This window comes from Grampus griseus (assembly GCF_964374135.1).
Source record: "Grampus griseus genome assembly, chromosome: 7".
NCBI classification, from domain to species: domain Eukaryota; kingdom Metazoa; phylum Chordata; class Mammalia; order Artiodactyla; family Delphinidae; genus Grampus; species Grampus griseus.
Genome location: NC_139001.1, coordinates 113393868 through 113419166, shown reverse-complemented (window position 1 = coordinate 113419166; position 25299 = coordinate 113393868). Strand labels below are relative to the sequence as shown.

The following is a 25299-nucleotide window of genomic DNA, read 5'->3' as shown; positions in this document are numbered from 1 at the left end:
AGATAGGAAACTTTCCAGGAAAAGAATAATGATAATGAAGATGACCCAGGACCTCGGAAAACGAATAGAGGCAAAGATCGAGAAGATGCAAGAAATGTTTAACAAAGACCTAGAAGAATTAAAGAACAAACAAACAGAGATGAACAATACAATAACTGAAATGAAAAATACACTAAAAGGACTCAATAGCAGAATAACTGAGGCAGAAGAACGGATAAGTGACCTGGAAGACAGAATGGTGGACTTCACTACTGTGGAAAAGAATAAAGAAAAAAGAATGAAAAGAAATGAAGACAGACTAAGAGACCTCTGGGACAATATTAAACGCAACAACACTCGCATTATAGGGGTCCCAGAAGCAGAAGAGAGAGAGAAAGGACCCGAGAAAATATTTGAAGAGATTATAGTCGAAAACTTCCCTAACATGGGAAAGGAAATAGCCACTCAAGTCCAGGAAGCGCAGAGAGTCCCATACAGGACAAACCCAAGGAGAAACACACCAATACACATAATAATCAAACTGGCAAAAATTAAAGACAAAGAAAAATTATTGAAAGCAGCAAGGGAAAAATGACAAATGACATATGACAAATGACATAACCCATAAGGTTAAGAGCTGATTTCTCAGCAGAAACCCTACAAGCCAGAATGGAGTTGCATGACATATTTAAAGTGATGAAGGAGAAAAACCTGCAACCAAGATTACTCTACCCAGCAAGGATCTCATTCAGATTTGATGGAGAAATTAAAAGCTTTACAGACAAGCAAAAGCTAAGAGAATTCAGCACCACCAAACCAGCTCTACAACAAATGCTAAAGGAACTTCTCTAAGTGGAAAACACAAGAGAAGAAAAGGACCTACAAAAACAAACCTGAAACAATTAAGAAAATGGTAACAGGAACATACATATCAATAATTACCTTAAACATGAATGGATTAAATGCTCCAATCAAAAGACACAGGCTCACTGAATGGATACAAAAACAAGACCCATATATATGCTGTCTACAAGAGACCCACTTCAGACCTAGGGACACATACAGACTGAAAGTGAGGGGATGGAAAAAGATATTCCATGCAAATGGAAATCAAAAGAAAGCTGGAGTAGCAATACTCATAGCTGATAAAATACACTTTAAAATAATGTTACAAGAGACAAGGAAGGACACTACATAATGATCAAGGGATCAATCCAAGAAGAAGATATAACAATTACAAATATGTATGCACCCAACAGAGGAGCACCACAATACATAAGGCAACTGCTAACAGCTATAAAAGAGGAAATCGACAGTAACACAATAATAGTGGGGGACTTTAACACCTCACTTACACCAATGGACAGATCATCCAAAATGAAAATAAATAAGGAAACAGAAGCTTTAAATGACATAATAGACCAGATAGATTTAATTGAGATTTATAGAACATTCCATCCAAAAACAGCAGATTACACTTTCTTCTCAAGTGCGCATGGAACATTCTGCAGGATAGATCACATCCTGGGTCACAAATCAAGCCTCAGTAAATTTAAGAAAATTGAAATCATATCAAGCATCTTTCCTGACCACAACGCTATGAGATTAGAAATGAATTACAGGGAAAAAAATGTAAGAAAGACAAACACATGGAAGCTAAACAATATGTTACTAAATAACCAAGAGATCACTGAAGAAATCAAAGAGGAAATCGAAAAATACCTAGAGACAAATGACAACGAAAACACGATGATCCAAAACCTATGGAATGCAGCAAAAGCAGAACTAAGAGGGAAGTTTATAGCAATACAATCGTACCTCATGAAACAACAAACATCTCAAATAAACAATCTAACCTTACACCTAAAGGAACTAGAGAAAGAAGAACAAACAAAACTCAAAGTTAGTAGAAGGAAAGAAATCATAAAGATCAGAGCAGAAATAAATGAAATAGAAACAAAGAAAACAATAGCAAAGATCAATAAAACTAAAAGCTGGTTCTTTGAGAAGATAAACAAAATTGATAAACCATTAGCCAGACTCATCAAGAAAAGGAGGGAGAGGACTCAAATCAATAAAATTAGAAATGAAAAAGGAGAAGTTACAACAGACACTGCAGAAATACAAAGCGTCCTAAGAGACTACTACAAGCAACTCTATGCCAATGAAATGGACAACATGGAAGAAATGGACAAATTCTTAGAAAGATATAATCTTCCAAGACTGAACCAGGAAGAAATAGAAAATATGCACAGACCAATCACAAGTAAAGAAATTGAAACTGTGATTAAAAATCTTCCAACAGGGCTTCCCTGGTGGCGCAGTGGTTGAGAGTCCGCCTGCCGATGCAGGGGACACGGGTTCATGTCCCAGTCCAGGAAGATCCCACATGCCGTGGAGTGGCTGGGCCCGTGAGCCATGGCCGCTGAGCCTGCGTGTCCGGAGCCTGTGCTCCACAACGGGAGAGGCCACAACAGTGAGAGGCCCGCGTACCGCAAAAAAAAAAAAAAAAACTAACTAAAAATAGAATTACCATATGACCCAGCAATCCCACTACTGGGCATATACCCAGAGAAAACCATAATTCAAAAAGACACATGCACCCCAGTGGTCAGTGCAGCACTATTTACAATAGCCAGGTCGTGGAAGCAACCTAAGTGCCCATCGACAGACGAATGGATAAAGAAGATGTGGCACATATATACTATGGAATATTACTCAGCCATAAAAAGGAACAAAACTGGGTCATTTGTAGAGACATGGATGGATCTAGAGACTGTCATACAGAGTGAAGTAAGTCAGAAAGAGAAAAACAAATATCGTATATCAATGCATATATGTGGAACCTAGATAAATGGTACAAATGAACTGGTTTGCAGGGCAGAAACTGAGACACAGATGTAGAGAACAAATGTATGGGCACCAAGGGGGGAAAACGGCAGGGGTGTGTGTGTGTGTGTGTGTGTGTGTGTGTGTGTGTGTGTGTGTGTGTGTGTGTGTGTGTGTGTGTGTGTGTGTGTGTGTGTATGTGTGTGTGTGATGAACTGGGAGATTGGGATTGACATATATATACTAACATGTATAAAATAGATAACTAATAAGAACCTGCTGTCTAAAAAATAAATAAAATAAAATTCAAAAAATATATATTTATTTATTTTTTAGCTGCTTTGGGTTTTCATTGCTGTGCACAGGCTTTTTCTCTAGTTGCGGTGAGTGGGGTCTACTCTTCGTTCTGGTGCACGGGCTTCTCATTTTGGTGGCTTCTCTTGTTGCGGAGCACCAGCTCTAGATGCACAGGCTTCAGTAGTTATGGTGCGTGGGATCAGCAGTTGTGGCTCGCGGGCTCTAGAGCGCAGGCTCAGCAGTTGTGGTGCACGAGCTTAGTTGCTCCATGGCATGTGGGATCTTCCTGGACCAGGGATTGAACCCATGTCCCTTGCATTGGCAGGGGGATTCTTAACCACTGTGCCACCAGGTAAGTCCCTTTTTTTTCATTTTTCCATGTGATTTGGAGATTCGTCCACACCAGTGCATAGAGGAGTTCTTCCTTTTTTAAACAGCTGCATAAGATTCCATCACAGCATTTATTTAACCAGGATCCCAGGGAGAACATTTAAAATGTTTCCAGGACTTCTCTGGTGGCGCAGTGGTTAAGAATCCACCTGCCAATGCAGGGGACATGGGTTCGAGCCCTGGTCTGGGAAGATCCCATCTGCCAAGGAGCAACTAAGCTCGTGTGCCACAACTACTGAGCCCACATGCCACAACTACTAAGGCCTGCACGCCTAGAGCCTGAAAAGAAGCCACCGCAATGAGAAGCCTGCGCACCACAACGAAAAGTAGCCCCCACTCGCCGCAACTAGAGAAAGCTCGCACAGAAATAAAGACACAATGCATCCATTAATTAATTAATTAATTAATTGATTTAATTTAATGTTTCCAGTCTTCTGCTACTACAGTGAATAACATGGTGTAACATGGGTTAATATTTTACATTTAAATCTTTGATGCATTTGGAATTTATCTTGCTGTAAGGTATATGGCTCAAACTTCTTTTTTCCTAAATGACTACTTATCATCTCAATAACCTATGTTGAATAAAACATTTTTCTGCCCACTGATTTAAAATGCAACAGTAATCAAAGACTGGAGCCACTAGATTTTAAGCAGGAGAATGTATAATTAAATTTGCTTTCATTTATTTTTGTCTTGGGTAAAGGGTGCTTTATTGTTTTGTTTTTTGTGGTTTTTTTGTTTGTCTGGTTGGCTTTCAGGTTTTTTTTCTGGAATCTTAGTTCCCCCACCAGGGATCAAACCTGTGCCCACTGCAGTGGAAGCATGGAGTCCTATCCTCTGGACAACCAGGGAAGTCCCATGTCTTAGTTAGAGCTTTTGATATAATTATTTCAACTATACGGAATTCTGTTTTATTCTGGGGATAAGCCCTGAAAAAATAAGAAATCTTCCTTTCTATGTCCATTGTAAAAATCCAGATTCACAGTCATATATGTGGCAACGCTATGATAAATATAACTTTATTGTCCCATTTTATAGACTGGAAAACTGAAGCAGTGAGAAATTAAGAAAGTTGCTCAGTATCACACTAGTAAGTGACTGAGTCCAAGCTATTCACCATTATGATACAGACCTGCTTAAAGAAACATCAAATGATGGAAAGTTGCCTCTTCCTTCTACCATTAGCCCCCTCTACTCTGAGACACTACTGCTTTTCCCCTCTGGTCTCCGGAGTGCAATGACTTAATATTTCTGGCTTTCAGGTTGGTTTACACTCTCAATGACACCTCCAGCCTCCTCTGCTATCAGCAGCCCCGGGGCCTCCTTCCTGCCTCTTTCCATCAAGATCTGCTCCAACTTTCACCTGTTTCCCATTGAACTGGGGAATCTCTAGTTTCTCTGCAATTCCTGGTTTCTGCTGGTCGAACTGCTTCTTGTGCAGAGACTTTACATACTTGAAAAATTAAGTCACTGTCACCAAGCACTTTGTGGTCAGGGAAGGCAAGTTTCACCCTCCTTCTACCAACATTCAAAGGGCAAATGATTTGTCTCAGGACCTGTATTGAATGCAGGGCCCTGGAGCTAATTATGGCCAAACACTTATTGAGCAGATGGTAGGCTCTTTATATTCTCTTTCACTGAATTCTCACAGTAACTGTGTGAGGGATGTGGCCTGGCTGAGCAGGTGGAGGCCTTGGTGGTCCACGCTCGTCACAGACACAGGCCAGCTTTCCAACAGCCTGGAGAAGGCACTGTGTTGGGGAGGAATGACTGGGAGTCCTCCTAGATAAACCTGACATTGTCAGACAGACACTGCCAGAAGGAAGATCACGTCGGGAGGGAGGCTTACAGAGCAGGATCAGGATTTTGAAGCATCAAGTGTAAATTTACTCATCTTTTTGTCTACCTGGCATTCCATCTCATTTGAAGGTTATATGGCTAGGTGGCCCAGTGTCTGTCTGTCCAGCTGGAGATCTGTGTGGCTCACTGCGTACCTACCTGTCTAGATGGGGTCTGGCTGGCTGCTTTCTGGCTGGGGGTCTGCATGTCTGTCCAGTCATGGGTTTGTCTGAGGATCTTTTCAAGTTAGGAGTCGGTCTGTCCGGAGTTTATTTTTCCAGCTAAGTCTACTTGGAGGTTTACCAGTCTATCAGTAGGAGGTCAGTCCACGTGACTGTGAGGCTAGAGGGCTGTCTTGCTGGCTGCAGATTTGTCTGCCAAGCTGGTGGTCTGTGTGCATCTGCTGTCCAGCTCAAGGGCTGGAGGCTTGTCTGGCTAGAAGCCTGTGTGAACAGCTAGGGGTCTGACTTGTTGGGGTCCAGTCATCTGTCCAGATGGGGGTCTACGCGTTCATCTGGTTTGGGGGTCTGTTCATCCAACTTGGGATCTAGCTGGCCAGTTGGCTTGGGGTCCATTTATTTCTCTGGCTGAGGATGGTGTGTCATTGTGGCTAGGAATCTATCTGTCCGACTAGGAGTCCACCCATCCAATGGGGTCCTATGTATCTGAGGGCTAGGAGCCCATCTGGCTAGCAGGGATTCCATCTACCTGAAGATTTGCAGTGTGTGTCCAACTGGCAGATGGTCTGGGTAGTGGAGGATCTGTCTGGCTCATGATGCTTTTTCTATATGAGGGTCCATCTGCCTATGTGACCAGTTGACTGCCTGAGTGTCCACCTGGGTGTCTTCCCAGCAGAAGATATATCAATTTCTCTGCCAAAATGGGGGGTCTGCCCACCTGTCTGCCTAGTTGGAAGTCTGGCTGGCTGGGTGGGGTGTCTGTGCAATCAAGGGTCCGTGTGGCTAGTATCTGCCTGGCTGGAGTCCAGTTGGCTAGTTGGGAGTCTGTGTGACCAGGTCTGTCAGGCTGTCTGCCCACATGGGAGTGGGTCTGTGTAGCTGGGAGGTCTGTCTAGCTGAGAGGACATCTGTGTCTATTCAGCTGGGTATCTCTTTACATCTGCCTGGGAGTCTGTCTAGCCAAGGGTTTATCTGGCTGATGTCCGTCTAGCTGCTTAGCTGGGGGAAGTGGTCTGTCTTTTGGGTGGTCTGTTTTGCATGGAGTGGTCTGTTAGGCTGTCAGTGGGTCACTCTCTCTGGCTGGAGGTCCACCCATGGACTGTCCCTCTGAAGGTCTGGCTGTCTAAGGGAATTGCTATATGCCTGTCCAGGTTGGGATTCCATCTGTCTGCCTGCCCATCTGGGGATCTTTTCACCTGTCTGAAATCAGTCTGCTTGGCTGTTGTTATGCCTGGCTTCCATCTGTCTGAATGGTGGAGGTCAACGGGGGTCCATCCATCTCCCTGTGTTATAAGCTGAGTGTCTGAGTGAGGGAGGCTCAGATACTGAGATGAACCAGTCCTTCAAGTGGTGAAGGGGACAGTCTCCAGAAGCGTATCTGTCCATCCTTCCCTTCACAGCCGGGAGCCCTGCCCAGACTCTTGGGGTTGAATTTATTCTTGAATATGCTCAGTGTAACCTCACCAGCCATCGTCAACCAACTACCTCCCCAAGCCTCACGCCTTGAACGTTATGATCACTGAGGCAAAGCCCCCATATTTTCCACACTGATAAACTTTTATTTTGATTCAGCCCAGCAACCCCATTCCCAGCACGTCACAGAGTAGAGCACGGCCCTCAGCAGTCCAGGAACCCACGTGGACCAGGCACCCAACAGGCAGGCAAGGGCGCTGCACTCACACGCGGGTCCACTCGGCAGGCGGGTCCCGGGGTCCTTTAGGCCTTCCAATGCGCAGGTTGAAGCCTGGAAAAGGAAGGGCACCGTAGGGATCACGGAGAAGCTGAGGTGCAGAGAGGTAGGCAACTCGTGGAAAGTCACCCCCAAGCCTCCAGGCCCTCACGGTTTGCTGCTGACACATCCACAGGACTCCGAGGGCGTGTGTTTTCCTAACACCATCTTAAAGCCCCAAATGCCTGGGATTCAGTTAAAACTGTAGAGAGTCCCAGCGACCCAGGCTGTCTGACTTACCTAGCCCACCAGTCTGAGCTCCATCTACCACGTCCTCGTAGGCGCCAGGCCCTGCTGGGCTTTGGTCAACAGGAACTGCGGGCAGAAAACCACCTAACAGATCGGCTCAGGCCGCCCCTCGAAGTTCCCGAGAGCCACTCGGAGGCAAATGCGCATCCTCCCAGGCCAGAGAAGGCAGGCTGGGGGCCGGGCGCCGGGGCCCAGCAGGAGGGTGCGTGGCCAGGGGCGTGACCAAATCGGAGACCTCCGCCCAGACTAGGTGGTCGGGCCAGAGACCGCGGTTTGGCCCGGGACGCTTCCGGGCGTGACCAGAGGACGGGCGGTTGTCCCAGAGGCGTGGCCGGGGAAGCCAGGACGTCAGCCTCCGGGGCGTGACCGGGCCGGACTCGGTGGAGGGGGGGTGGGGGTCCTCGTGGCCTCCAGACCCTCCAGACCGCAGCCACAGGGGGTCGGGAGACGGAGCAGGTCGGGGCCAGCCCTCCCCAGCCCCGCGCCCGGGCCGCGTCGACTTACCGCGGCCGGGCAGCGGCCCGCGCCCGTCCTCCGCGTGCGCCTGGGGCCGCCGGGCGCGCGGCGTCACCTGGCTGTAGAGGGGCGTCTCCTCCGCGCCGCGCGCCCGCGCGCCCGCCCCTGTCCCGGTGCCCGCGGGGGCCGCGCGCTTCTGCACCACAGCGTACGTGTCGGCCATGGCGAGGCCCGGGGGCCCGGGTACCGAGATGCTCCTGCGGGTGGGGAGGAAGTGAAGCGGCGGCGCCGAGGCTGGTGAGGGAGGGGGCAGCGCGCTCGGCGCGCAAACCACCGGCTTCCTTCCCGCCCGAGGCGGCGCGCAGTTACAGAGCGAGGAGGTGGAGGTGGTAGCGCCTCTGGGGAAAGGGGTCTCGTCTCTGTGTCCCTAGCGCCCAGCAGGTTGGGTGGATGAAGGAAGGAAGGGGCCAGCCTGGCAGGTGAATGGGGCAAGATATTGGTATTGAGGATTGGTCATTTCTGTGTAGTTGTCTGTTGAATAAATGAATGAGGAAGTGACATCTAAAGAGAAGCAAGGGAGAGTCTCAAAATGGAGGGCTGGTCTCAGGGACCAAGGGCTGAAGTCTCTGCTGCACCCGACATGAGGCCTTACAGTTGGGTGGCCTCAAAAAATATCTGCTGCATTAACGAGTGGAAAAGCGAGGAGAGAACTAACATCGGGAGCTAGCCTGAGGGGCAGAGGCAATGGATCTCTGGGATTAAAGAATCATCTTGTGGAGGGTTCCCAGAGGTCAGCTGCAAGAAAGGGCCAGTGAATATTTGGTGAACTGAACGGCAAGGAAGGGGCTGGTGTTTCAAGGGTGAGGAAAGGGCCAGCCTCCAAGGACGAGAAAGTGAAAATGGAAGACTGAGGGGAGGGGGCTGGGTACCTGAGGACCCCGCCGGATGGGCGGGCTGTGGCAGGAAGGGTGTGGGAAGTCCGGAGGGAGAAGGCATCATCGTAGAGTGGGGCACAATTCTGGGGAAAGGCAGGAGGGAAAGGCATGAGGCTTCGGAGGACGCTATCCAGGCTCCTAGTGGTGCGAGGTCACTGTGGGCTCTGTGGGGGAAGCTTAAGAGGGGACAGTGATAAGGGAGCAAGGAGGAGGACAAAGGTAGATATCATAGTGCGTCAGTCCCTGCTCCCGGAGGGAGTCCAAGGGCTGGATGCTGGCGCTGGTGGTGGCCATAGACCTCTGCTCTGGGTCCTGGTCTCTGAGGATTGGAAGGGGGCCTTGGTACCTCCTTGAGGTTCTGGTAGTGAGGGCTGGCATTTTGGAGCGCTGAGAGGAACATCTGAGCCACTGTGTGGTACAGGAACCTGTACTGCTCCTGAAGGGGTGGGGGAGGGAAGAGGGGTCATCGAGAAGGAAAGACCAGAACAGGAGGGATATGTCCTTGGAACGAGGAGACCCGGCTCCCACCTCTGTCTGTATGGCTGCAGGCCGCTGCCTCCGAATCTCGAGGACCACACTGAAGAGGCTGAAATTAGGTGGGATCATCTAGGGCAGAGAGATGGGCACTTGAGCAGGACCTCATAGGCACAGGACCCACACTGCGCTGTATGCCCTCTTCATACCTGGGTCAGAAGCAGCTGTCTCACATAATCCAGGGTGCACAGGACACCTGTTCGCCCACAGCCCGCGCTGACAAGTGAGAATCAGAGTGAGCTTGGTCAGGGCCTGCCTGCAACCCCTTTTAAAGGGGGCATTTGGGGCTGGGGGTGAGGGCCTTAATGGAGTGTCCCCTGCAGCACTTTTTGATTCCCAGGATCCCAGATTATAATTTGAACGGAAAACCTTTCTAATTGCTTATATTTGTTGAGCATCAACTGTGTACTTACTCCCTAGCAGTCTGTGCTCAATAAATACTAACCATTTCAGCTGCAACTTGAGCAAGTGTGGCCTCAGGTTTCTTGAAACAGGCACTCAGACTGTAAGACTGGCTCCAAGCCCTGCACTATCCTCCCTGTCCCCTCTCCACCACCATCCCCTCTGTCTCACCAGACCCCCATAAAGCCCATTTTCCTAAACCTGCAGTGGACACAGAGGGGGCTGGGGCCAGATCCCTGGAGGCGCCGGGCTTCCTCCACCATGGCGAGCACGTGGTCGGGATTGGTAGGGACCCCTCTGTCTGGCCAGGACATATACTGCAGCTGGTACACAGAGCGGGATTCCTGAAACATAGGAAATGAGGGGCAAAGAATAAAAAAAGAAAGAAATGCATTTATTGAGCCCCTGTTACATGTCAGCCCTAGTTCTCTACATCCTCCGTTTAAATGCAACAGATAATAACTGAAGAGATGGGTACTATTGTTAATGCACATTTTACAGATGAGAAAACAGAGACAGGAAACAGCTCTCCCTATGTAGGAGTCTCCTCCTCCCCTTTCAGTACCTTCTGGAAGGTGACCTGAAGAGTCCTGAGCGTAATGTCTGCATTCAGCCATGTCTCCCTTGTCTGTGGATATGGGGCATGTGAGAAGAGGGCAGAGAACAAAGATCACAGGTGCCAAAAGACATATTTACAAAAAACAAAGCATTTCTGATTAAAAATCAAATACAGGGAGTTCCCTGGTGGCCTAGTGGTTAGAATTCTGGGCTTTCACTGCCATGGCCTGGGTTCAATCCCTGGTCAGGGAACTGAGATCCTGCAAGCCATGCAGCATGGCCCCCCCCAAAAAAACAAAAGAAAAATCAAATACAAACAACATATTTTTAAAAATTAATTTAGCCCGAATATCTCCCATGGCTTTTGTGAAGGAAACATTTCACAAAGGGGAGAAAGAGGAACTATGATTAAATATCCAACAAGCTCATTTACAGTGAAACAAAGAAACGTCTTTTGTTCTAAAACAAGTTTCATTGTATTTATTCAATACCAATTGTATTTATGACTTATGAGAGATTTTCCTGAGTTCTTTTGAAAGGGTAAGGGAAATAAGAATTTTAAGAACCTAACCAGGCACATGAACATTTACAGAGATAACCATGATAGTAGTTAAAATGCAAAAACAGTATATAATGAGTTCTGACTATTTGCAATGCTAATACCAGAGCGCTCCCTGCAGTGTGAGTGGGACTGTGGGAAAACTGTTCAGGCCCAGCCCAAAAGCTTTCCACTCAGAATCATCTGTGAAATCTTCCACAACATCCGAGACTTCATAAAGTGCTGTTCCCACCTCTGCCCCAGCTCACCAGAGTGATGCAGAAAAGCCCAATCTGCAGTGGCTCCTGTTCTTGGGCCCAATAACGCTCACACTTTTTCTGCAAAAGGCAAGGGGAAAAGGGCAGAGAGTGAAGAGGGGGAGTCTGCCTCAAAGTTCAGATCAACACGTGCACACCCTGCATGGGACAGCTCAGGTTGCTGGTGGAAGCACAGACAACTGAAACTTCAAAGGAGGCCAGGCAGCAGAACCTCATCAGAGTAAACACAGACAGACTCAATGGAGATGTGAGCTTCTGACTGTGCAGGAGGAAGACAGTCCAGAATATTCTACTTCTGTAAGCAACTGAAAACCTGGACAAAATATATGAGCCACTATTTTCAGACACTGGTCCACAGCCTTGCAGGACTGTGATCACTGAACAACGGGAAACACATGAGTCAAACCTTATGACCTCCCCAGCTTACTGCCAAGAGGCAGTAACCAGGCTGCAGAACCTGGAGAGTTTGATGAGCCCACTGAGTTGAGGAACCAGAGATCTTGGCTCGGGGAGGCCAAGGCAGAGGTCTTGAGAGAACAGCACTATGCAAACAAAAGCAAAGAACTCCAGAAGTCTGCATAGGGGTCCCCTTAAGTCTTTAGCTGAATAATGATCTGGGCACATATGACACGAAACCCCATGAAGCTAGGAAGGAATAACTTCCCTTGAAGGAATAATAGCTAGGGAACTATAAGATGAACATTTCCTAGGGCTCACAGTGGGACAGAAATAATTTACATTTCCTCCAGCCACAGTGGAGAGACCTGAGTGATTAAAACGGGCATTCAATAGGGAACCTGAAGGATCAAACATTGAAAGTAGAAGAACTTAGTTCTAGAATAAAGGCTTCTCTAAACTCGCCCTACAAAAGCTTAGAAACAAACCTTAAAATGATCAAATATCTAAAAGTAACTTAACTGCCTTCCACAAAAAGTCCAACACTTTTTAAAGGAAGGTAAAAAATCCAAAATTTACTTTTGTAAAATTTAAAATATTGAGCATCCAATAAAAATTTACTAGACATACAGAGAAGCAAGAAAATATGACTTATACCCAGGAGAAAAAGCAGCAGAAAAAGACCCAATAGAGATGAGGAAACAAGCAGACAAAGACTTTGAAACAGCCTTTGTAAATATTATAAATATGTTCAAAAATGAAAAGGGAACCACAAAAGGGATGAAAGTGAAATAAAAGATATTAAAAAGACCTAAATGGAACTTCTAGAGAGGAAAAATAAAATATATGAAATAAAAAATTCACTGTCTAAGACCCATGAAAAGATGTTCAACATCAGTAATTATTAGAGAAATGCAAATCAAAACTACAATGAGGTACCGCCTCACACTGGTCAGAATGGCCATCATGAAAATGTCTACAAATAACAAATGCTGGAGAGGGTGTGGAGAAAAGAGAACCTCCCACATTGCTGGTGGGAATGTAAATTGATGCAGCCACTATGGAAAACAGTATGGAGGTTCCTCAAAAAACTAAAAATAGAGTTACCATATGATCCAGCAATCTCACTCCTGGGCATACATCTGGACAAAGCTATAATTTGAAGAGATACATGCACCCCTGTGTTCATAGCAGCACTACTCAAAATAGCTAAGACATGGAAAAAACCTAAATGTCTATCGACAGATGAATGGGTAAAGAAGATGAGGTATATATATACAATATACTCAGCCATAAAAAAGAATGAAATAATGCCATTTGCAGCAACATGGATGGACCTAGAGATTATCATACTAAGGGAAGTAAGTCAGAAAGAGAAAGACAAATACCATAGGATATCACTAAATATCTAACATATGACACAAATAAATTTATCTACAAAACAGAAACAGACTCACAGAGATACAGAACAGACTTGTAGTTGCTGTGGGCAAGGGGGTGGGGAGGGATGGACTGGAAGTTTGGGATTAGCAAATGCAAACTATTATATATAGAATGGATAAACAACAAGGTCCTACTGTATAGCACAGGGAACTGTATTCAATATCCTGTGATAAACCATAATGGAAAAGAATATGAAAAAAAATTCACTCTCTAATAGCAGATTAGACACCAGAAGATCAGTGAACACAAAGGCATAGCAATAGAAACTATTCAAAATGAAAAAGAGAGAGAAAAACTGGGGAAAAAAACTAAGAGAGAGAATCAGATACCTGTGGAAATATATATCAAGTGGCCTAATGTATGTGTACCTGGAGTCCAGAAGGAGAGGAGAGGGGAGAATAGAAGCTATTTTTGAATAAACAATAGCTGGAAAATTTTCCAAATTTGATGAAACTATGAACCCACAGATCCAAGAAGGTCAATGAACCAGAGGGAGAATAATCATAAAGAAAGCCACACCAAGGTAGCTCATGATCAAATTGCTGAAAAACAATGATAAAGAAAAAAATCTTAAAAGCATCACACATAAAAAAGACACATTACATACTGAGGAATAAGGATGACAGCAGAATTTTGTTAGAAACTCTGCAAGCCAGAGATCAATGCTGTGACACCCTAAAAATGCTGAAATTAAAAAAACTTTCAGACAAAAGCTGAGAGACTTTGTCACAAGCAAAACTGCACTATGAGAAATATTATAGTAAGCTTTTCATACAAAAGGAACCAGGTGGAATACAGACCCACACAAAGGGATGAAAAGTAAAGAAAAAGGTAAATATGTAGCTAAATGTAAAAGGTATTTCTCATTTTTAACATCTTTAAAAGATAATCTAGTGAATTTTACCAAAAAAGGAGGAATTAATAGGAATCCTTCACAAACTTTTCCAAAAAATTGAAGGAACATTTGCCAACATATTTTATGAGACCAGTATTATTCTGCTACCAAAACCAGACAGATATCACAAGAAAAGAAAACTACTAAGCAGCGTCTCAAGAATATAGACAGAAGAATCCTCAACACAATATTAACAAAGGATTTTACACAGGATCAGGTGGGATTAATCCCGGGAACACATATATGAAAATCAATACATGAAGGTCAATCAATATCATATACCATAATAATAGAAAATGAAACAAAAACACATGATCAACTTAATAGATGCAGAAAAAAAATCTGAACAAAATCCAATACATTTTCATATAAAAATATGAAAGGAACTAGACATAGAAAGGAAATTCCCCATCTTGATTTAAAAAGCAAAACCAACAACAACAAAAAATATCTACCAAAACCTACAGCTAACCTAATACTTAATGGTGAAAGACTGAATGTTTTGTGCTTAAGATCAGGAACAAGACAAGAATGTTTGCACTTTTTTGTACTGGAAGTTGTAGACAGTGCAATTAGGAAAAAAGAAATGAAGGAAGGAAAGGAGGGAAGGTAGGAGGGAGGAAGCAAGAGAGAGAAAAAAGAAAAGGAAAGGAAAGGAAAGAAAAGAAAAAAAAAAGATAGGGAGAGAAGGAAGAAGAAAGAAAGGAAGGGAGGTTACCCAGATTGGAAAGGAAGAAGCAAAAGTATGTCAACTTGCAGATAGCATGATATTATATATAGAAAACCCTAAAGAATGCACACACACACACACACACACACACACTATTAGAACTAATAAGCGAGTTCGGCAAGGTTGCAGGATACAAAGTCAATATAGAAAAATCAACTGTATTTTCATATTTAAAAAACTATTATTTGCAATACCTCCCACCCACCCCCAGAATTGATAGATTCAATGAAATCCTTATCAGAATCCTAGAAGGCTTTTTGAAGATATGGGCAAGCTGATCTTAACATTAATATATAAACAATATGTTAACATTAATAAATGTGTTATGGATTCCCAAGACGGCCCTCAGGTTTGATGACTCAATAGGAGGGCTCACAGGACTCAGCATAGAGTTGTACTTGTGGCTACAATTTATCGCAATGAAAGGTTACAGGATAAAACAGCAAAGGGAGAAGGCGCACAGGGTGAAGTCTGCAGGAAACAGGGTGCCAGCTTCCAAGGTTCTTCTCCCAGTGGAGTCACATAGAATGTGCTTAATTCCTCCAGAATGAGTTGTGACCACACATGTGAAATGTCCACAGGGACATTTAGGAATTCAGTGCCCAGGGTTTTTACTGGGGGACTCTATGTGGTAGGTAGGCACCTCTGACTAGCATGTGACAAAACTTCAGACTCCCAGAGGGAAAGCAGATGTTCACATAAACCTACTGTCACATAGACACGTTGTTTGTATAAACAGTTTAGGCATGGTGAGCCACTCTTATTAGAAATCCAATTTCCAGTCAAGAGCCAACCTTGCAGGAAGTTCTTTTTAAGCATAATCATTTAAGCCTGATATGTTAACTCTTTTCTGCATGGCAAGTGACCCAGAATAGCCAAAACAATCTTGCAAAAAGAAGAACAAATTTGGAGGACTCACACTTCCTGATTTCAAAACTTACCACAAACCTACAATACCGAGTAGTACTGGCACAAAGATAGACATGTCGATCAATGGAATAGAATTGAGAGTCCAGAAATAAACCTTTACGTGTACACTCAATTGATTTTCAACAAAGTACCAAGACCATTCAATGGGGAAAGCACAGTCTTTTTAACAAATGGTGCTAGGACAACTGGGTATCTATAAACAAAAGAATGAATTTGGACCGCTGTCTTACACCATATACAAAAATTAACTCAAAATGAATCAGAGACCTAAACATAAGAGAGAAAACTATAAAACACTTAGAAGAAAACATAGGAGTAAATCTTTTTGACCTTTCGTTAGACAATGACTTGTTAGATACAACATCAAAAGCACATCAAAACAATAAATTGGAAGTCTTCAAAATTAAAAATTGTTTGTGCTTCAAAGGACACTATAAAGAAAATGAAAAGACACACCCACACAATGGAAAAAAATATTTCTAAATCATATACTGATAAGGGACTTGTATTCAGAAGAATTCTTACAACCCAATAATAAAAAGACAAATAACCCAATTAAAAAATGGGCAAAGGACCGAAACAAATTTTCTCCAAAGAAGACATACAAATGGAAAAATAAGCACATGAAAAGATGTTTGGTAAATGTAAACCACAAATCCACCTCATTAGGCAAATGCAAACCAAAACTGCAATGAGATACCACTTCCCATCCATTAGGATGGCTAATAAAAACAAAAGTGAAAACAGAAAATAACATGTCTTGGTGAGTGTTTGGAAAAATGGAACACTTGTGCATTGCTGGTGAGAATATAAGGTGGTCCAGCCACTGTGGAAAGCAACAACAACAAAATTAAACACAGAATTGCCATATGATCCAGTAATTAATTCTACTACCCAAAAGAATTGAAAACAAGGACTCAAAACAGATACTTACGTACTAATGTTCATAGCAGCACTATCACAGTAACCAAAAGGTAGAAACAACCCAAATGTCCATCAATAGGTGAATGGATAAACAAAATGTGGTACATACATACAATGAAATGTTATTCAGCCTTAAAAAGAATGAAATTCTGATACACTCTACAACATGGATGAACCTTGAAAACCTGATAAATGAAATAAGTCAGACACAAAAGAACAAGTATTGTATGACTCCACTGATATGAGGTACCTAGAAGAGGCAAATTAATAGAGACAGAAAGTAGAATAAAGGCTACCAACAGCTGCAGGAAGGGGAAATGGGAAGAAACTGTTAAATGGATACAGAGTTTCTGTTTGGGATGATGAACAAGTTCTGGAATTGGACAGTGGTAACGGTTTGCAACACTGTGAGTGTACTTAATGTTCCCAAATTGTACACTTGAGATCATTAAAATGGCAAAATTTATGTTATGTATATTTTACCACAACTGAAAAAAAAAAAGACCCAATGAGTACAACTTCACATCAAACAGGATAGCAAAAATGAAAAAGACAGATAATAACAAGTGTTGGTAAGAATGTGGAGAAATTGGAACCTTCATACATTGCTGGTTGAAATGTAAAATGATATAGCCACTGTGGAAAACAGTTTGGTAGTTCCTCAAAATGTTGAAAATAGAGTTTACCATATGACCCAGCAATTCCACTTCTAGGTATATATCCAAGAGAAATGAAAACATACTTCTACACAAAAACTTTCACATGAATGTTTATAGCAGCAATATTCATAATCACCAAAAAGTGGAAACAGCTCAAATTCTATGAAGTGATTAATGGATATATAAAATGTGGTAGATCCATTCAATGGAGTGTTATTCAGCAATAAGAATGGGTGAAGTATTGATACATGCTACAATATACATTAGCCTTAAAACACAACCTTAGTGAAAGAAGCCAGTCATGAAAGACAACATATCATATGATTCCAGTTATAGGAAAAGTCCAGAGTGGGCAAATCTACAGAGACTAAAAATAGATTAGTAGTTGCCTAGGGTGGAGTTTGGTAGGAAATGCAGCATGACTGCTAATAGATACAAGGCTTCTTTATGGGGTGATGAAAAGGTTCTGAAATTCATTGTGGTGATGACTGTATAACTCAGGAATATATTAACAACAGTTGAATTGCACACTTTAGATGGATGAATTGTATCTCAATAAAGTTGTTTTTTTTAAAGATAATCTGTAGGAAAAATAATAGCAGTGTGTTGTGTAGTATATTTTAAATTTGGGATCAAACCTAGGGCAACAATAGCTTGAAGCATGGAAAGAGAAAATTGAAATATGCTATTGTAAAGTTCTCACATTTTACATGAAATGATATAATATTATTTGAATATAGACTGTGATAAGTACACATTCCACTAAGAACACAAGCACATAATACAAAGAGGTATAACTAATAAGTGAATAATGACTGTGAAACAGAGTCATAAAAATTCGCAGTAAAAAAGAAGACAGAAAATAAGAAAGGAACAAAGAACCGATGGAACAAATAGAAAACAAATAGCAAAATCATAGATTTAGACACATTATTGGCACATTAAAGACTAAATACTCCAATTAAAGGCAGAGGTTGTCAGACTGGATAAAAAAGTAAGTACCCACAATATGCCAGCTATAACAAACACAGTTTAAAAATAAAAATGGGGAATTCCCTGGAAGTCCAGTGGTTAGGACTCTGCACTTCCATTGCAGGGGGCATGGGTTCAATCCCTGCTCAGGGAACTAAGAGGCTGCAAGCCCCGTGGTGCAGCCAAAAAAATAAATAAAATAAATAAAAATGAACACAGATAAAAAGTAAAAGAATTAAAATAGAGATATCATGCACACTCTAATCTAAAGAAGTTTAAATGGCTATATTAATATCAAAGTACACTTTAGAGAAAGGGATATTACCCTTTTCCTTTTAGAGATAAAAGGGACATTACATATTGAAAACAGGATTGATTCATCAGGAAGACATAATCCTAACTGTATAAGGACTCAATTATAGAGTTGTAAAATATCTGAAGCAAAAACTGACAGAACTGAAAGGAGAAGTAGATAAATCTAAAATCAGAGTTAGAGATTTCAACACTCCTCTTTCAGCAAATAATAGGACAAGTAGATGAAAAAAAGTAAGAATAGAGACTTCCCTGGTAGTCCAGTGGTTAAGACTCTGCCCTTCCACTGCAGGGGGCACCCTTCCAGTGCAGTGGGCACAGGTTCGGTCCCTGGTCAGGGGAACTATGATCCCACATGCCACATGGCCAAAAAGAAAAAAAAAAGGTAAGAATAATAAGATTTGAATAATACTATTGCGAAACTTGTCCTAATTCACAGTTATAGAACAGCTGGAAGTTTCAACACTCCTCTCTTGGCAATTGATGGAACATTTAGAGAAAAGAAATCAGTAAGGATATAGAAGATACAGTAAAGATATAGAAGATATTAAAGTGTCTTTCAAAAAGACACAATCAATTTGACCTAACTGATATTTATAGAACACTCCACTCAACAAAGCAGAATACACATTCTTTTCAAGTGCACACAAAACATGTACCAAGATAGATCACATTCATGGCCACAAAACAAGTTTCAGTACATTTGAATCATATAAAGTTGTTCTTTGACCACAATGGAACTGAAAATTAATAACAGGAAGATATATGGAAAAGCCCCCAAATATTTGGAATTTAAGCACAGCCATGGTCAAATACCATTGGTCAAAGAAGAAATCACAAGGGAAAGTAGAAAATATTTTGAGCTAACTGAAAAAAAAGACACTACATACCAGTTTGTGAGATGTAGCTAGAGCACTGCATAGAAAAAAATGAATGATATTAAATACTTATATGTGGGGACTTCCCTGGTGGTCCAGTGGTTAAGAATCCATTTTGCAATGCAGGGGATGCCGGTTTGATCCCTGGTCGGGGAACTAAAATCCCACATACCACAGGGCAACTAAGCCCACGTGCCGCAACTAGAGAGCCCATGTACTGCAACTAGAGAGCCCATGTGCCACAACTACAGCCCACGCACTTTGGAGCCCGTGAGCCACAGCTACAGAGCCCACATGCTCCAGAGCCCGCATGCCGCAACTAGTGAGCCTGCGCACCACAACTAGAGAGAAGCTTGCGCACCGCAACTAAGAGCCCACACACCGCAACAAAAAGATCCCCAATGCCGCAACTAAGACCCCATGCAGCCAAAAAGTAAATAAATATTTTTTAAAATACTTATATGTGAAAAAAATCGCAAAGTCTATTATCTAAGCTTAAGGAACTAGAAAAAAAAAAGAGCAAGTTAAACCTAAACCAGAAGGAAGGAAATGATAAAGGGAAGAAATTAATGAAATAAACATTAAAAAAATAGAGAAAATGAATAAAACTCAAAGCTGCTTCTTTGAAAAAATAATAAAATTGATAAGCCTCTAGCCCAGAGATTGGCTAACTTTCTATAAATGGCCAGATAATAATAGTTTAGACTTTGTGAGCCATACAATGTACTTAACTTGCAACTACTGAACTTGGCCATTGTAGCATGAAAGCAGGTATACACACTATGTAAACAAATGAGTGTGGCTATGTTCTTATACATTTTTATTTACAAAAACAGGCAGCAGGACAGATTTAGTACAACAACTAAAGTTTTCTTGTCTTTATTCTTGCCAGACCAATATAGGAGAGAGAGACAGACAGATAACCAACTATCAAAATTAGGAATGAAGAAGGTACATCACTACAGATTGTACAGACTCCATGATCAGCCAGCCATCCCGGGGCAGTACTTACCCCACCCCCAGCCCTGTCCATGGAGCACGCCAGGATGCAGAAACCATGTGCCTTCAATGTTGACATACATTCTTTGAGTAACTAATTTATGCTAATGGGCAAAACAAAGATCCCTGCCCTCATGGAACTTTTCTTCTTATCAGGAAGACAGAATAAACAATATACATAACACATTTGTAGATTATCTTGTATGTTAGAAGTTGGTAAGAACTGTGAAGAAAAAAATGAAAGTAGGACAAGGGAAGGAGAGTGAGAGTGCTTGGAGTTCCAAATGGGTGAGATCCAGGAAGATCTCATTGAGGAAGTAGCATTTGAGCCAAGACCTGAAGGTGGTGATGGAGCAGGCCAAGGGGAAAATGTCCCAGGCAGTGGGAACAAAGCATAGGACCCGAGGCAGAACAAAGGCCAGGGTGGTTGGAGTGGAGTGAATAAAGGGGAGAAAGGTGGAAAGAGAGATCAGAGCTGTACTGGGGAAGCCACAGTTATAGGGCCTTATGGTCTATGGTATGGAATGGGGCGGGAAGATCAGCAGGAGAGGGGTTGAGCCCCATGAATAAAAGGTAAAAGATCAACAAAAAAATTAAAGATAGTAATAGTGGGCTTAGCAGAGGTACAGTGAGGGTCACACCAAGAACTGGGCCATTGAGTCATGGCATCAGGGAAGAGGAGCTAGCAAGATTTCTCCTGTCTCCTCTCTGCACAAGGATATGCATTCTAGGGGCTGAGGACACCTACCTGCCCATTTTCAATCTCCTGACAGGCCATCAGGATCACCTAGACAAGAGGGGTAAGGGGAAAGGGAGGAGATTTGGTTTAGAGGGTGTGGTTATCAGGGCCAAGGGAGGACCCAGAATGTTGGACATACCTCACACACCCCCAAAGCTGACCTTGACCCCAAACTCCCAGATCAGGCGCCAGAAGTCTAGCAAGGTGTGAGGCAGGGGTCCTTGCGTGGCGATGTAGGCCTGGCTTCCATCTGTGCCCTGGTAAAGGCTAAGTTCACTATGGAGATCCCGCTGTCCCCTCCACCACCTCTGCCCCTTCCCTAACGCCCAGCCTGACCCTGATGAAGTTGCCATTGATGTAGTCTCCATGTCCCTCTTCCTGGAGCAGGGAAAGGATCACTCGTGTCTTATCGTCTGCCAGCGGGAGAGGTGAGAAACGTGGAGTTTGTGGGTGACAGGGGCCTTGACGGCCTCCCAGATGAAAGCCAGCAGGGGACAGCATACCTAGCAGGGATCCCATCGAGGTGCACTCGCAGACTGCTGGAGAGAAATGCAGCCACAGCAAGGCCCTGGGAGGGAGAGTTCTGGGGGCCCAGTGGTGGCACGGGGATCCGGGCTAACACCTGCACTGCCTCGGGGTGCGGGCATGCAAAGCAGCACCGACTCCCTCCAGAAGGTCCCCACTCCCACCCCCAACTTACATGGCAGCACATCTTTGTAGCGGTTCTTCCTCACATTTTCTGGTCGACTGCCGGCCTCAGTGGAACACACGCTGTCTGTCTTCCAGGAGGCTGAGCGGGCCCGGATGTCCTGGTGGGAGGACAGAAAGAAGACCCGGGAGAGGGAGGAGAGAGCAAGAGAGGAGCCAGGTTAGGGTCCTGGGACACTGAGACTCTCACAGGGATACACAGCACGTGGCCTGTGAGAGGTGAGTGCAGTGCCCAGATAGCACAGGGCCTGCTAATTATGATTCCATAATAGTAGCGACTCAGAGTGCCTTCTCTGTGCCAGGCTCTGTGTGAGGGCATTGAACCACCTGCAAGGTCCCTCCAAAGTGGGTACTATTATTGACGTCCCCATCATGCCGGTGAGAAAGCTGAGGTACCACATGTTTGAGTGACTTGCTGAAAGTCCCACCCAGGAAGTGGCACAGTGAGTGAGTGAGTATTGAACTCAGACCTCTGAGCATCTACCCCCTGTACACTCAATGTGTATTTACATTGTATTGTGAACAATAATTGTAATATATTATGCATTTAAAATAACAAACATGGTGATACACAATATATAAGACAATATACAATGCATATGAATTATAATGAATAACACTACTTATGTAACTAGATACTATAGGTGCTTTACTACTGTTCCATTATTATAATTAGTGAATAGCATTACCATCATCAAGTATTCATAATCATGATGATAATAAGTAACACCTACCAAGCCCCCTGATGAGTGCAAGCCACCATTCTAAGTGTTCTTATGCCCATCAAGTCATTTACATCCTCGTGGACACACTAGTGTAGTGGGTACCACTATTAATATTTTTACTATATAGATGAGGAAACCAAGGCCTAGAGAGGCCCAAAGACTCCTGTGAGTACAGGAGGCTGCCTGCAGGAGGGTGGCCTCCAGCAGCTGGCACTGCTTACTGTCCCAGACTGGACCCAGACCCGGATGGACATGATGTCATGTACTACCTGGATATTATGTTTACATTTATTATGTACATTTTCATATTGAATAAATTATATATTTTGCATTTATTATGCATTTCTTATATATGATATTTATTTTTATATTTGTGTAAATTTAGATTTATCTTAAACTTCTTTTATCTATTTATTACATATTTTATTACTTAGGAACTTCAATAACTGCTTATTTGATAAATTATAATTCTATGTTGTATTTATGTGTATTCTACTGTTTTAAGAAGTTAACTAATGTTATTGTGTAAATTATAGTTTACAATCATATTTATACATATTCACTATATATTTTCTATTTATTAATAAAATTATTTCATAAATGTTATCTATTTTTATTATACTCAACGATATATAGTCATTTATTAGATACATACATATATTTACCAAACTTATTTCTAAGTTTGAGATGTCACCATATATTGTATTTGCATAGCACGTTTCCATGTTATTATATTTAAAATACCTCAGTACATGTAGATGCGATGCCTACGACGCTGCTGCGTTAGCATTCTTTACATACAGCTTGCACTACCCCATTGTAAAGTTTAGAATATTTATAACTAGTGACAAAGGCGCCTACAAAGTGAGAGCTCAAGATGTGCTAAGCGCTTTTTACCCACACCGGTTGTTTTAATCCTCAGGCCAGTTGAGTCATCAATGTCCGCATTTCACCCAAGGAGAAACTGAGGCCAGAGGGACCGGATAAAGCGCCACAGGCCACAGCGCCTATTAGAGCCGGCGTCCACACACTCGCCGCAGCGGGGCCTCTTGGTTCCTCTTTCCCCAGCCCCTTCCTCCCCAGGACCACAGGAGTGACTGCCTGGTCGCCTGGAGCGGCCGGGCGTCGCGTGTCCAGCGCAGGTGAGCGCCTGCCCTGCTCAGCAACCGGACGATTCTGGGAGCGCGGCAAGGGCGCAGGGACCCGAGGGCGTGTGCGGCCCCGCCCGACCCGGCCGTGGACATAGCCCTCTGGGACCTACTGGCAGAGGGTGAAGACAGACAGGGAGAGAGGGCGACAGAGAGAGGTGCCGGGGAGAGAAAAACAGAGAGATCTCGAGGCGAGGAGATGCCCCTGGAGGCCGAGAGAGAGACAGAGAGACAGAGAGAGACAGAGAGAGAGACAGAGAGAGAGAGGCAAAGCGCAGCAGGGCGCACAGGAGAACAGACGTCTGGACCATCCAGGGCAAGGAGCCGAAGCGCGGCGCGCTGCCGGCCAACTCGGCCACTCACGCTGAACTCGTAGGCGAGGACCGCCCCCTCCCGGACTCCCCGTGCCTCCAGTTGCTCCAAGAAGCTCCTCGCCGCGTCCAAGCTGCAGCTCATGGCGCTGCCGGCTAGCGATACCCAGTCCACCTGTGGCGCTCCGCGCTCCCACCTAGTGTAGACTCCATGGGAGGCTGCCGAGGCCCCGCCTCAGATCTCGCCAGCCAATGGAAGTGCGCAGCGGCGGACAGGGCGCTCCCCTCGGCCAATGACACTCAGAGCCCGCCCCAGCCTCGCCTACAGGCTCCCGGACCGGGGCGGCTGCTTGAGCGCTTGGTTCACCCGGGGTGGGCCAGGGACGTGGATCCTGCTCTGGCTCTTCCCTTTTTTATGGCCTCCGCGTGAGCTGGCTGAGTCCGCACGGTCCCATGGCCACTTCCTCTCTCTTGGACCCGGGGTCCGCGCCCGGGCAGGGCGGATGGCTGCATGCCCTCGCCCGGCCTCCCCGGCTCTGTCTTCTGGGAGCTAGGCTGTGTCCGGATCCGAGCCGGGGTGGCGTGGCAGCTGTGAGTAAAGACGGTCGCCGAGACCGAGCTGCAACTCCTGCCTGGGGGACCCCGGGTGGGGACCATCCCGCGCTTTGCGCTTCGGCGGGGTCCGAGGGAGGTCGGGGGAGGTAGCCGCGGGGGAAAATGACACCCGGGCACCTGGGCTGTGAGAAAGACTGAATCCGTGTATTTCCTGAGGCTCCTTCTTTTTCTGGGTCGGGCTAGGATGAACTGGGGGCGCCAGCATCCAGTCCTAATTTGAGGATTTCAACCCGCATAAACCTTCTGGGAAACTGAGAATCGAGGCTCTGGGAGTGGGTTCCAAGGGACTAGGTGTTCTCAGTGCTTTTAAGGGGCTTATTTTCTTTCGTCCCTTGTCTTCAGAAAATGTGGAGAAGACTGGAGGACAGCTGCTGTCCCAGCTCCCAGGGCTACCAAGGGGAGGCTGGAGAGAGCAGAGAGAAGCCTACGGCCCCTGCCAAGGATTGGCCAGTGTAGATGGGCTAGCCCATCCTTCACCTCGGGGGTGAGGAATGTGGACCTAATTCATCAGAGTTAAGTCAAGAACAGGCAAACTGTTTCTTAAAGGGCTTGGGTCTCTGGTCCTTGTCCCAGCTACTCAGTTCCGCTATGCAGGGTGAAAGCAACCATAGGCAACATGTAAAGGAATGAGCATGGCTTTGTCCCAAACTTCGTGGACTTTAAATTTTAATTTCATGTGTCACGATTTGTGTGTGTGTTTCCTGCAGGCTGTGGGTTGCT

At 44.4% G+C, this 25299-nt stretch overlaps 1 protein-coding gene across 1 annotated transcript; it reads right to left on the bottom strand.

Moving 5' to 3' along the window:
* Window positions 1-7063: 7063 nt before the first annotated feature.
* PTPN18 (protein tyrosine phosphatase non-receptor type 18) lies at window positions 7064-24113 on the bottom strand. The gene is made up of 15 exons (XM_082658227.1): window positions 24017-24113; window positions 21773-21881; window positions 21409-21485; window positions 21234-21329; window positions 21082-21120; window positions 11187-11255; window positions 10387-10449; window positions 10023-10165; window positions 9569-9635; window positions 9414-9491; window positions 9232-9321; window positions 8880-8968; window positions 7999-8207; window positions 7486-7560; window positions 7064-7260 (listed from the first exon to the last, which is right to left on the bottom strand). The coding sequence occupies exons 1-15, from the start codon at window positions 24107-24109 to the stop codon at window positions 7193-7195; spliced, it is 1365 nt and encodes a 454-aa protein (XP_082514353.1). The 5' UTR covers window positions 24110-24113; the 3' UTR covers window positions 7064-7192.
* Between the last annotated feature and the right edge of the window lie 1186 nt (window positions 24114-25299).

Excerpts from the sequence above, each read along its gene's own strand:
- PTPN18 (XM_082658227.1), bottom strand. The coding sequence starts at position 24,109 with ATGAGCTGCAGCTTGGACGCGGCGAGGAGCTTCTTGGAGCAACTGGAG. Across the intron at positions 11,256-21,081 it reads AGGAGATTGAAAATGGGCAG|AAAAAGTGTGAGCGTTATTG; the intron begins GTAGGTGTCCTC and ends TGCCTTTTGCAG. Across the intron at positions 9,322-9,413 it reads CTGCAGCCATACAGACAGAG|GAGCAGTACAGGTTCCTGTA; the intron begins GTGGGAGCCGGG and ends CCACCCCTTCAG.